The following is a 13,051-nucleotide window of genomic DNA, read 5'->3' on the forward strand; positions in this document are numbered from 1 at the left end:
TTGCACTCATTTTCCATTTCTAAATTGATTACTGCCTTTGATGGAAAGAAGAAACACCACTATTCAGTGTTTCACTATTTTGCAGGACAGAAAATGGTTCAGATGTAAAAACAAAGTATTGATTTTTCAAGTCAATAGCTATAAAAAAATTCAGAACTGAGCTTTGTGATCCCCCTTATGTTGATTTAACAGCTGTTTTCATTAAAAGATCCAATAATTTTGGTCATGCAGCTGTTCTTGGTCTGAAAAAAGAATTAGATTTTAATCAACGTAACGGCTAAGTATTAAGAAAGGCTTTTTGCATTGTGTGGGGTTACTGTGTCCATGGGGATGTAGATTTGTATATTGTTCTATGACTTAATCTTTCCTAAAGCTCTCCAGCTGTGGCCATACACATCTTCAGTAACTTAAGCTGTCACTTCTGTATTTGTTGGGCACATTGAGATTTGTCTTATATTTTAAATTGTACTTAGCATAGTCTGTGCTCAGGTACTCAATATATCAGATGATTCATCAGTCCTGTGGTGCCTTTTATATTATTATAAAGTGAACAACAGCCAGCTATAGAAACAAATCAATCATTCTGAAAACATTCCACCCAACAGTAGACTTAGGAAAAGGTGTTTCTCAGTGGCAATTCTTACAGGCTTCCTTTACAACTTTTTCCTTTACAGTGGCTTATTGTGAGTATTTTTGTGTTGCTTTGTAGGCTGTTCTGGACATGTCTCTACATGATCACAAATGATATTTAACTTTCTTTTCTTGTGGTTTTTCCCTTCAAGCTACGAACCTCTCTTGGGAAAGGAAGAGCATTTCTTCGTTATTCCCTGGTTCACCAAAGGCTAGCAGACACCTTGCAGCAATGTTTTATGAACACCAAAGTGACCAGGTGAATAGCAAAGTGCTTCTTTAACTAATCGGTGTTTGCTCAAGCAACATCACCTCATAGTTATTGAAAGAAATTGAAACACTTCCAATTGTTTGGCTTAGAGAGCTGGTAATAGGATATGAAGGATCATAGACCTTTTGGCCTGGGTCACTGGTTCATACCTATCTTGGGCTTGTAAAGACTGAAAGTTATTACAGCTTAATATATGTGGAGTGGGTTGTGCTGATGCTTCTGTACATCAGTTTCAAAGGTCATGTATTTGTAAGTATTGAAGATCCTGGGTGTGATGGGCTATTCATCATGAGAGAGGATTCATTTGGAGGTGTTGCACAAAGCCTCAAAAAGCATTTACATGTATCTGTGGATGGTCACACAGAGGACCAAACTTGCCTTTGGCCAGGAAATTCCAAAGATAGTTTGTATTTGTTTGGAGGGACACTGCTAGGGCTTAAGAAAAAGCCTGCTATTTTCACGATGTATTTAACTCTGGATGCTGCTTTCTGTTCCTCATTTTTGATGTATTAAATGTATGCTTTAGTTACTGTGTGATTATCCAGTGTATTGCAAATATTTTGTGTTGTCAGTGATTTGCCCAAGCACTAGAGGAAAAAATATTTTGTGCAGGGACTCCTTTAATATTTATGTGAAATTAATTAAATTTGTTTCATTTCATTGACATTGAAGGGATGGAGTAGTGTTTGGTGGGTCTGATTGTTTTCATTTGTGTTTAAAATACTGTATCATAATTTTTCTGTGGTGGAGTGAATAATGATGTAGGGGTTTTTATGTAAGAGAAACTGCTGCTTCCTTTTTGCCTGTGAATGAGTATTATTTCTCTTTTGTTTATTTTCAAGTGACTGGTACTATGCAAGAAGTCCATTTCTGAATTCCAAAATGAGTTCTGACATTGTTGGTCAACTCTATGAGCTCACTGATGTTCAGTTTGACTTGGCATCACGAGGCTATGATTTAGATGCTGCTTGGCCTGCATTTGCCAGGTGAGATGTAGCCACATTGTGATTTTATATTAACAAGGCCATAAAACACTTGCTTACTAAATAATCTGTAAAAGCTTCTGCTTTTGAGGGTAGGAATACTTGTGTTTGAGCAGGTATATGCTTTTTCCATGACCAAATTGTCCTGTTTGTCCTTCAGTATACTGAGCACCAGTCAGCAGAGATGGTGCTCTGTAATATGGCACTTCAGTAGCTGCAGTTTAGGCCCAAATCCCAAGCTATTCTCATGTATACATGCACAAGAAGAAATCTTCTTACCTTCTTCTGTTTCAAGAGCTGAGGCATGTAGTGACTGCACAGCCAAGCAGTGTGCTTCACTTGCAGCCACGGTGATCCCACCTACCAGTGGGGGATAACAAAAGCTACCAGGTCTGGTCTAGAGCCATTTGTATCAATGGGGGTTTCTTAGTGCCCTTTGCTGCCATCCTCTGGTTGAGCTGCCACCACACAGCGATACAATTCCTTAGAGCAAGGCTGCGTTGGTTCTTGTGGGTGAGAGAGGTGCTGCCAGCCCCATCACCTTTTATAGATGCCTTGGATATCCCTATCTTATTTTTCATCAGCTTCAGTGGTTGCTGGCCGAGACAGCAGGTGCAGTTATATCCTTTTTTATGTGGTAGTTACCACTAGATAAATCTTACATATACAAGTAGAAAGACACGTATATGTATGCTCAGACTTACCTTAGATATTGTTTCTCTGTGTGATAAACAGGAGGACTCTGTCCTCACTTGGATCTTCAGCATATTTATGGAAGCCCCCAAGTCGCAGTTCCAGCATGAGCAGTTTAGTGAGCAATTATTTGCAGGTAAGCAAATTCAGATAAATGTTTGTATGTCATGATAGATCCTTGGTTGACATAGTTTCAGAGAACTTTTATGATGGTTATGAGTCTTATAATCTAAACTGCAAAAATAATTTTTAATTAAAAGTAAAAGAATTGTCTGTCAGCTCTTCAATTTAACATGCAAATCTTGTAAAAGAAAGAAATATTTTCATAAGACTGCCTGCAGACAGACATGTTTTCATTTGTCTTTTGGGAAAACAAGCTTCATTTCCTACAAGTTGATATCTTGTAGTGCTATAAAGGCAACACACAATGTCACTGTACATTATGAACCTGAACTTGCTCTCATTTGAACACACCATTTAAATGAATGTTTAATGCTGCTTAAACTTCCTGATTTTCCCCTTTTGTTCATTTAGGCACAAGAGTTTCCTTCCAGCCCTGATGTAAATAATTCACTAAACGTTGAACACCTTGAGGGCTACGAAGAGATGCGTTTAGAACTTGACCAGGCTGAGCTGAGGCAGAGGGAACTTCAAGATCGTATTCACCAGCTAGAAATTGAAAACCAGGAGCTCCAGGCAGCTGTCAGCCTTCAAAAGCAACAAGTACAGGTGGAAAAGGAGAAGAGCAATAACTACAGTGAGGAGAACTCCCGGCTGACAAAGATGATCACAGAGTTACAGAAGCAGTGTGAGGTCTCACATTCCACTCAGAGCACTGTCCATGACCTGCAGAAGTGCCTACAGTCACTGGAACTGAGTGCAGCAGAGCAGCAGAAGGAACACTCAACAAAGGTGGAGCAGCTGTTGACCAGCAAGGAAGATTGTGCGTCAAAATTGCAGGTTTCAAATCATGAGCTAGAGACCTCTAAGGCTTTGATTGCTGTGAAGGATCTTTGCATTGATGAGCTCAAAGCCAAGCTGAGTTCCACAGAACAGAAGAACATCAACCTCCTTGCAAAAGTTGATGCTGCCTTGGATGAAAAGGGACAGCAAGCCACAGCCCAGTATGACTCTGCCCTACAAATACGGGCACTGTTAGAGAAGCTTCAGGAGATGGAAAAGGAAAAGGCAGATATGCAAAGACTCAATGCTGAACATGCATCTCAGCTGAAAGCAGCAAGGGAGGAGCTGCTGCTGAAAGAACAGGCGCAGAAGGAACTGGAATCCAGATACAGTAGCCTCACTGCTAACTCCAAAGAAGAGAGTGAAAAGCTGACTGGGAGCCTGGAGACCATGGCAAAGGAAAAGGATGCACTTCAGGAGGCCCTGACTCTGAAAGGAAAGGAGATGGCTGAGCTCCAGACCCAGGTAATGGGGTCGCTGGCTCAGGTGGGTTCACTGGAAAAAAATCTTGAGGAAGCCAGGAAGGAAAAAGAGAAACTTGAGGAGGAGTATGGTAGGAGAGAAGGAGCACTGAAGCAGGAAGTCCAGTCACAAGCAGAGCAACTTGAACTACAGGAGGGTCGCTTAACAAAGGTGAGTCAGACTGTGTGTAGCCTTCAGGAGCAAAACCAGAAACTCATGTCTGAGAAGGAGCATCTCAGGCAGAAAGTCAAGGAGCTGGAGGAGCAGATGGAGCAGCAAAACTCTGCAGTGAGTGAACTGGATGAGGAGAGCAGGAAACTGAAAGCCGAGAATGAGAATTTGCAGCAGTTTAAGAAGAAGATGGAAGAGAAGCTGAAAAATCTGGAAGCTTCTAAAGCTTCCCTAGAAGCTGATGTAGCCAGGTTGAGAGCCTCTGAGAAACAACTTCAGAGTGAGATAGATGATGCTCTGGTGTCAGTTGATGAAAAAGAGAAGAAGCTCCGGAGTGAGAACAAACAGCTGGATGAAGACTTGCAGAATGCCAGGAGACAAAGCCAAATTCTAGAGGAGAAGCTGGAGGCTCTGCACTCAGAATATGAAGAACTAAAGCAAAGAGAAGAGACCTCCAAGGGGTCTTACGCCTCACTTGAAGCACAGCTGAAGAATGCCAAACAGCATAGTTTACAAATGGAAAAAAGCTTGGACACATTGAAGGAAAGCAAAGAGTGTCTCCAGTCACAGCTCACACAGAAGGAAGTAGAACTGCAGGGCATGGAGAGCCAATGTCAGCAGCTAAGAGCAGAAGCTGAAAGACACAGGAAGAAAGCAGAGACTCTTGAGATAGAAAAGCTCAGTGTTGAAAAGACATGCCTTCATCAGACAAAACTTATAGAATCTCTCACATCAGAAAAGGAATCAGTGGAAAAACAGCAACTACAGCAGGCAGCGTCCCTGGAGAAGGAGGCAAAAGAGCTGGCCTTCAGACTGACCATGAGTGAAGAGCAGCTGGAGGTCAACAGAGGTGAAGTGTCCAGGCTGCAGGCAGAAGTCCTCGATCTGCGAGTCAAGCTTCAGCAGGCCACTGATGAAAGAGAGAGGATGAGAGGTGAGCTGGCAGTCACTGAGACTGTCTTGAGTGAGCAAAAGATGCTTGTCCAGCAGCTGAAAGAGCAGAGTGAGTCTCTCAACAGAAATCATGTGCAAGAACTGGTGCAATGTAAAGAAAGGGAAGAAAAGCAGAAAAAAGAGCAGGAGAGAACAGCCCATCAAAAAGCTGAGCTGGAAAATAATCTGATGAACCTAAAGGAAGAGCTATCTAAGGTTAAGCGGTATTTGGAAAATGCTAGAGTGGAAAACGAAGAAAATAAAGATCTCCTCCACAGGACCAACACCGATATGGCTGAACTTGGTATTCAGATTTGTGCCTTGACCTCTGAAAAGGTGGATGCAGAAGAGCAGTTGGCCCAGGCCACAGAAAGGTTCAAAGAACTGGAAGAACAGGCAGCAGAGCAACAGGAGAAGCTGAAGCTTGACATCTCTAATCTCACAGAGGAGAACAAGAGCCTGCAAGAGAAATTAGAAGAGGCTCAAATGTGTGCCGCAGCTGTCCCAAGTCTGCAATTGCAGCTGGAGACAATAAAGAAACAGGCACAGAGTTTCCAAGAGACCAGCCAAGAAGAGCTGTCTGCAATAAAATTTCAAATGAGCACAGAGATTCTAAATTATCAGACAAAATTCAAGGTAAATTAATGTAATTATTATAGCTGAGGGAGCTGCTTTACCATCTGCTACAGCAATTACTGCATGAAATCCTAAGGTTTGTGTGGGTCAGGCTCTGACACTAACATGCAACCTGCCTTAGCCTGGGAATCTGAAAATATCTCTGTGCTCATGAGCTAGGCCTATCTGAGGTAAAATGGTGATGATTTCTTACATTGGCGGTGAAGGTGGCATCTGCTGTCCCTCTGGTCCCAGCTGTGGTTGTTTACTTTTTTGGTAGGAACATTTCAAGACCTGTTCCTCACACCTATAACACTGCTTCTTCTAAGAAGACTTTGGTGAAAGGAAACTTAGATTGAGACCAGTTCCTTTTGCGTTTAATTCCCTCACGTATTTTTGCTATCAGCTGCTCAAGGTAGCCGCTGGGAAGATCAAAATGTTGCTTCCAGAAAAGCATGAGTCAGCCCTCTGTATATGAAACAGCACACCTAAAGGCTGAAGATTTCATTGTGTTTGCTTTGCCATTCTGATAAATCATCTAATATTGGTGGTTGATCAGAGGTTTTTGCCACTGCATGGGTTTGACCTTCTTTTTGTTGAGAATTGCAACAGCCAATGCAAAGTAACAGTAAAACACAGTCAATGTGCTGCCATAAAGTGAGTTTGCTTGATTTTGAGAGTGTCTTTTAGCTGTTTTTCATGAGCCTGTGGCGCTGCATTTATCCCATGCATGGCAGTAAGAGCACTCATAATTCACAGCTGGGAATTTTGTAGGTGAAGGGGTGGCTGCTGCAGGATTATTAACTACTGGCTCAATCTCTCTGCCAGGCTGTCAGTGAGGAGTGTGGGAAAGTAAGAGAGCAACTTGAGGAGCAGAAGCGACAACAGCATGCAGCAGAGGAAGAGATTACAGAGTTACAAGTAGGTGCTTGATCTGAATTAAAACCAGAGGTGTTTGTGTCAGCAGGCATTAGTGTTACAACTTGGAAGGTGAGCAGCATTTCTGATGACTGGCTGTGAGTCTGAGAATGCCCCTGTATAAATATAGGTGCTGCAGACAAAGTACTGAGCACCTGACAGCCACTGAAGCAGACATTATGAAAAGCCTGATATCACTTAGGATTTGTCCTGCCTTGAAAACTGGTCAGGTTTTATGTAAGACATGGCTGTGTGTTCTCTTCTTAAATGGGGATGTGGGTTTAAGATGTGTTTTTCTTAGGCCCTACATTCCCATATAGCCACATGTGTAGACCCATCTATTTACAGGCTGCAAAGGCCACTGAATTAGAGAATTAATGTGGCTGAGAAATAACCCAGCCAGAAAAAAAACAGAATTTTTTGCAATAAGTTTATCAAACTGTTGAGTTAGAGGGGTCATACTGAGTTGTAAGGAATCCAGAAAGAAGAAATTTAAGATTAATGGATGTGGCCTTACCTGCTAGGAGAAATACATACTTTAGATGCAATTAGCTCTGTGCCCTGAGGACTCCAAGTTTGGCAGACTTCTCTGGAGAGTCTAGCTGTGAAAGAAGTTGCATTGTTTTCAATTGTCCTTCATATTCCATACGGGCTTTAATGAACAACATTTTCCTCCTATTTAATTTTTCTCTTTTGAAGCTTTTAGGTGGTGAAAAAGCTTTCAGGGTGTATTCTTTTGCCATTATTTTTGAGAGTTTTTTCTTGATAAGGAGGCAAAACTTCAACTGACATGGGCTAACAAGAATTACAGGCTTAACACTGTGTTACTTTAGCATGTATCCCTTATTCAGTGTGACAGAAGTAATCAGTCACTAGTATACAACTAATTACTGCCTGCTTATACAGTAATATCTTAATTGGTCGTTTGGCTGTAACTGATTCTTTTAAAACATCGTTAGCTGTCTTGGTCATTGTCCTGTGCATGGTAAAGTCTTGTTTTTATATGTAAGGAAATACTGTAATTCATTTTACTAGGCTGCAAACACGAGTTTATGTAGAAAGCTGGATGAAGCCAGAGAGCAGCTGTCAGAATCAGAATCTGCTCGGCTGCAGAAGGAAGAGGAAGTGACTTCTCTTAGAGAACTCTTGGAAAGGTGAGAGTTTGGATTCTTTACAGAGCTGTTAATTTGTAGGCCAAGCAAGGGGACAATAATCAAAACATACTGAAAATCATCATGGTTCATGAAGTATCATATGTCACAGGGTTTGTATACAACAAAGAGCTCATGGGCACTGGCAGGGAATATCAGATTGACACTTCACATGAGAAACATGGAAATTATGCAGCACACATGAATGCATGGCTTAGTTTTTACTGTATTGTTAATTTAGCTGATATAAATTAATGTGAGACATTTTTATAATCTCTTTTTACCTTATAGGTTAAGCACAAAATTAAAATAATATTGGGGTTCTTTGTAAGAAATGGAAAATTTGTACTTTTGGACAGTTTCTTTTTTCACTCCTCTTCGTGAAGTTTCAGGGAATCAGTAAGAATTATCTGAATGGGACCACATCCTGCATGTCTTTGCCAGGTTTCTCACCAGCTTTAATAATCTAACTCAGGATGTGTTTTCAAAGTCTGTAACGTGGGTCTGTGTGGTGTGGATAATCTGGCAGTCAGAAATAGACCTTCATGAGGTGTGGGTTCACACAGAGTCTTAATAGGTTAACCAAAGCCTATGTATTTTTATACATTTGTGCTGACATCATATGTATTATTTCTAGTTGGTAGCCATCATAAGCTTTACTATAAGTGGGACATCCAAGAAATTGCTGGTTGCTGCCTGTGTTCACTAGATAGTGGATCTATGTGTATTTTTTCAGTGATGCAGATAACTGGGGAGATTCTAAAAAATATGCACACTGAGAAAAGTTTAAAAGTTTCACTGAAACTGCCTGTTTATCAGGGTGGAAGAGCCCTTCCTTCTACAGGGAAGACTTGAATTTACATGAGCTAAAAATGATTCATAATTGCCTTTCTATTTGATCAGAATCCAAAAAGAAGCTGATGAAGCAAAAGAGAAGATCCTGGATTACACTGAGAAGCTCAGCAAGGTGGCAGCAGATAAAGATAGCAGCGACCAGAAGTTATTTGCTGAGCTGGATGACCTGACAAGAACAAAGCAGTTCCTGGAAGAACGTTTGATAGAACTTATCAGGTTGGCATCAAAATAAACAGCAAGCAGAAATTAAAATCCTTACTTAGGATGTTCAGGGATACAGCATAGGACATCTGGGCATATATTCCCAAATTGAAGATAAAAGTAAAGGCCAAATTCATTAGCAGTTGAAATTTTGCATTTCCATAATATAGTCAAAAATGTAACACTCAATAATATCTCCTTAATTTGCTGTCTTTTTGAAAAAATATGTAGTTCTCTGCATGCATGTCTTTGCAGAAGCTTCAGTAGGTTTTTTCATCTACCTTTATGTCTGAAAGCTCCTCACAATTTTAAGAGCAAAGGAATTTTTACTGTGAATCTTTCACCAGCATTCCAGCTGAGGTTGGTTAGCGATAAACCAACACTGTGACAACTTCTATGTGTTTTTCTTTCTTTTAACTGTGTCACTGCAGAGATAAGGATGCTTTGTGGCAAAAGTCTGATGCTCTGGAGTTCCAGCAGAAGCTTAGTGCAGAGCAGAGGTGGCAGGGGGACACAGAAGTTAATCACTGTCTGGACTGCCAGAGAGAGTTCTCATGGATGGTGCGCCGACACCACTGCAGGTCAGTTGTTGAACTGTATTGCACTGTTCAGAAGTAAAACTCAGTATGGTTGTCTATGTGGAGGAAATATTTCTTGAAATTCACAGTTCAGTGATCAAAATTGTTGATACATGACACTGTGGAGGCTGAAAGAACACATGAGCTTACAAGAGGATAAGACATTATTGGAAAGATCCCTTGGCATTTATTAAGACAAAGATCTGGATGCAACTCTGACTTGAGGAGTCTGTTAGCTTCTCATTTCTGGAAACAAATATAATCATACCCTGTACAGTATGTTTCTTTGAAGGACTCTGTTCTTCCTCTACACAATATTCACTAGGATGGCTTTGCTGCTGTGGTGGAAGTATTCCAGAACATGACTGTGCAATTATAAATTTGTTTACTTACACTAGGTGCGTTCAGAGACAAATATTGCAGCATAATCTTTTTTTTTTTTTTTTTATTTTTTTTAAGTGGGTATGAAATTATTTACCCTACAGTTAGTTTTGCAATCTAGATTTATTAAAAAGTATTTAAATTGATACATTTCGGGGTCCTAGTGATATGTTTGGTTTGGCTCTTTACTGTTCCTTAGCCTCATGACCTGATATCTCATGTAAGGAAAGAAGGAAGCACTGGAACTGTTTCCATTTCATGTGAATGTAAACAACATTCTATAGGGATTAGTGAATGGTGAAATCATTTTGGGTAACAACTTCCAAATTACTCATTTCTGCTAAGGTCTCTGGAAGGTGCTTTTGTCTTCACCCAGTAATGATTTAAATGGTTAAGAAAAACAAAACCATTAAAATTTCCTGAGTAGCAGTCATCCCTGATGGATGCTTTAATTCATGAAAATGTCAACATGCTCATTAAAAAGTAGTTGACAAGTTTAATACTGCGAGGCTTCAGAGTGGAGAGGGCAGGAGGAATGAATGTACATATATGTGTCCAATATTGGATTTTTTTCCTTTCTGAAGGGAAGAGGGGTTATTATGAAGCAGAGACACACAGATATGTTTTTAAAGTCCTTATAATCAAATCAAGTTTTGTTCTACCTGTCTGTGAGATTTGGCCTGTGTAGTATTAAGTTCATTTTCTTCTTACATACTTAATATAAATATTATTTATTTGCATTGTATATTTGTGGACATTTTATTTTTTTTTTTGTTTGGTTGGGGTTTTTTTTGTATTTTTAGTTTTTTTCTGTTTTACCTGTTTATTAAGGTAGCAAAGTGTGAATGTGAATTTCTGTCCTGTGCTTGTCAAGAAGACTTGCTTCACTTCAGAAAGGAGCATGGTCTGTTATGAGTTATGCCAGTGGGTGAAGCTTTCATGCTTTTGCAGAAAACAAGACCATTATGAGACAGCCCCAGCCTCTGCCACAGAGATGTGTTCCGGCTGTGTGTGGTACTTTTCTAACACCTTTGGTTTTGAATCATTTCTAGAATGTGTGGCCGCATTTTCTGCTACTACTGCTGCAACAACTACATGGTGACAAAGCCTGGTGGAAAAAAGGAGCGTTGCTGCAGAGCTTGCTTTAATAAGCCTAGAGTCATTGTGGACAGTACAGATGACTCTGGATCCAGTGCCAACCAGGAAGGATCACCAGCTTCATTGGAATCGCCTGTGTCACCATCTGAGAGGGCTTTTGGTTAGTTGATTGTTTGTTTGCATGCCGTGGAGAAATAAGTACTGTTCTTCAACAGTCTCCAAGAAACCACATGGTCACCTCCTGCTCCAATGACTTGCAGGAGGTCATGGAGTGTTTTCAGGGTGGGACTGACCCTGTCTTTGAATTTATTTGATATTGAGAGAAACATTAATGTATTAAATGGGTGTCAGTCAGACCAAGATTTTCCATTAATTCTAATAGTTACATAGTGCTTCTGTAAATGAAGAGGAATGGCCCAGGCTTGCCCCTTAAGGGTTTTGCTAGTTTGTTTTCCAGACAACCAGCTAATAGTATTTATGTTTCTTCTCATGTTTTTTTTTGCGGCACAGTTGCAAGTGAAGCCTCTAAACCACCAGATGATGCAGCTTTTGATATAATCACTGATGAGGAGCTGTGCCAAGTACAGGAATCAGACTCTCTCCACAATGAAAGTCAGATGGAAAGAGACTCTCTGGATCAAAGTGTGACGGATCTGTGAGTAAACACTACTTCTCAAAGAGGGGACTCTTTGGGATTTGCTTTAGAATGTTCTTCTTTTTCTCCCATTCAGTGAGAGTAGTCAACCTCTGTGTAAAGTGAAGACCTTTGTTCCCAGGCCACGTGTTCAGTAGAACAACACAAAATCATTTTGGTCTATTTGCACAGTCAGCATTCAATCTAGTAAATCTAAACCACTCCATGCTCTCTCTCCACCTACTTTGCCACAACACAGGGGAGTAGTCCCAGCTCTGTGCTGTCATCAAGCCAGCTGTCACCATTAAAGTCAGCATTCAGGCTCTCTGTGTCTGTAGACTTCCTTACTGCCTTAGAGATGACAGCTTACAGAAAAGAACAATTGTGTAGCTACATCTGGCACAAGTTTGTTCTTTTCTTTTTGAAGAAAATGAGAGTGAGTGCAGATTTCAGTAATTTTTTAATATTTAATTCTACCTAAATTACCAATGAAAAGGATTTAAGGCCATCTGAATGTCCAAATACTTGGTTTGCAAATGACATTGTAGTATTATAGTTTAAATTGTATCTATTTTTTAGGCAAAATATTGTTTTACCATTGTTCAGATATTTTCAAGTGTTTTACAAAAATTCTGTTATTTAGAATATATTGTCTTTTGAGAAGAAAAAACAAAAAGAGAAATTTCACCTAAACTATGTACTTGCTTTGCTTCTAAGCAGAAAGATAGACAGGATAAATATAAATGCTCAACTGAAAATAGTCACGGAGTAAATAGTCTGCTGCTGAGAAAGCAGACCTAGACTCTTTTGCACCCAACAGACACATTTCCGGTATAAACCACAATGACTTGCAGTTTGGGTTGAAGACAGACAGTACAGACTTGTTTATTTGGTAAAAAGACTTCTCAAAATTCTACATATTTGTTTCTTGGTAAATACCGTAAATATATTCTGCCTACTTTGTAGACAGTTAACACTGACAGTGTATTCCTGCTTATCATGTGCTGGGCAGACATGAAGGAACTGAGCTTCATAGTGCCCTTGTGAATTTAGTATTGCCTTTGTTTTGCAAAAGGACAGTTTGTGGGGGGGAATTTTTGTTTGTTTGTTTGTTTTATGAAGAAAAAAGTGAAGTATACTACTTCTTTTAATTCATGCTACCTGCGGGAGGTATATTACAGGTGAGTTAGCTCTGGAGAAAACAACCAGGAGATGAGAAATAAGTGTGGGTCACCATTTGTTTTAATTGAAGATTGGTCTAAATTCATCTTGTATTACAAAGTATTCAAGCAGGAAGGAAGGATTGCCACTAACAAGAGAATACTATTCTTGAAGAGCACCCATGGAACAACTTACTTGCACCATGTAAACTTGTAAAGGTTGTCCAGCTTCCCTTGTTGTCAGATTATAAGCAGGAGAGCCAGGAAATAATGCTTTGTCCTCTGTTGCTTTTTGTTAACAGTTTCATGAGCAGGTGGGTGAGTCCTACTGTGGCAGTACTTTGAACTTGAGAC

The 13,051-nt window shown here is 40.1% G+C and overlaps 1 protein-coding gene across 8 annotated transcripts in view; it reads left to right on the forward strand.

The window, feature by feature from the left end:
• Positions 1-13,051, forward strand: part of FYCO1 (FYVE and coiled-coil domain autophagy adaptor 1) — a 45,839-nt gene that overhangs the window by 14,941 nt on the left and 17,847 nt on the right. For all 8 annotated transcript variants that reach the window (XM_038126835.1, XM_038126832.1, XM_038126829.1 and 5 more), the window contains 10 exons: positions 783-889; positions 1,744-1,887; positions 2,620-2,713; positions 3,112-5,742; positions 6,550-6,642; positions 7,675-7,793; positions 8,694-8,861; positions 9,278-9,427; positions 10,858-11,063; positions 11,414-11,558. In XM_038126835.1, coding sequence (XP_037982763.1) covers positions 783-889; positions 1,744-1,887; positions 2,620-2,713; positions 3,112-5,742; positions 6,550-6,642; positions 7,675-7,793; positions 8,694-8,861; positions 9,278-9,427; positions 10,858-11,063; positions 11,414-11,558 — 3,857 coding nt within the window. The remainder of the gene's footprint in view (positions 1-782; positions 890-1,743; positions 1,888-2,619; positions 2,714-3,111; positions 5,743-6,549; positions 6,643-7,674; positions 7,794-8,693; positions 8,862-9,277; positions 9,428-10,857; positions 11,064-11,413; positions 11,559-13,051) is intronic.

Source organism: Motacilla alba, chromosome 2, assembly GCF_015832195.1.
Source record: "Motacilla alba alba isolate MOTALB_02 chromosome 2, Motacilla_alba_V1.0_pri, whole genome shotgun sequence".
NCBI lineage: Eukaryota > Metazoa > Chordata > Aves > Passeriformes > Motacillidae > Motacilla > Motacilla alba.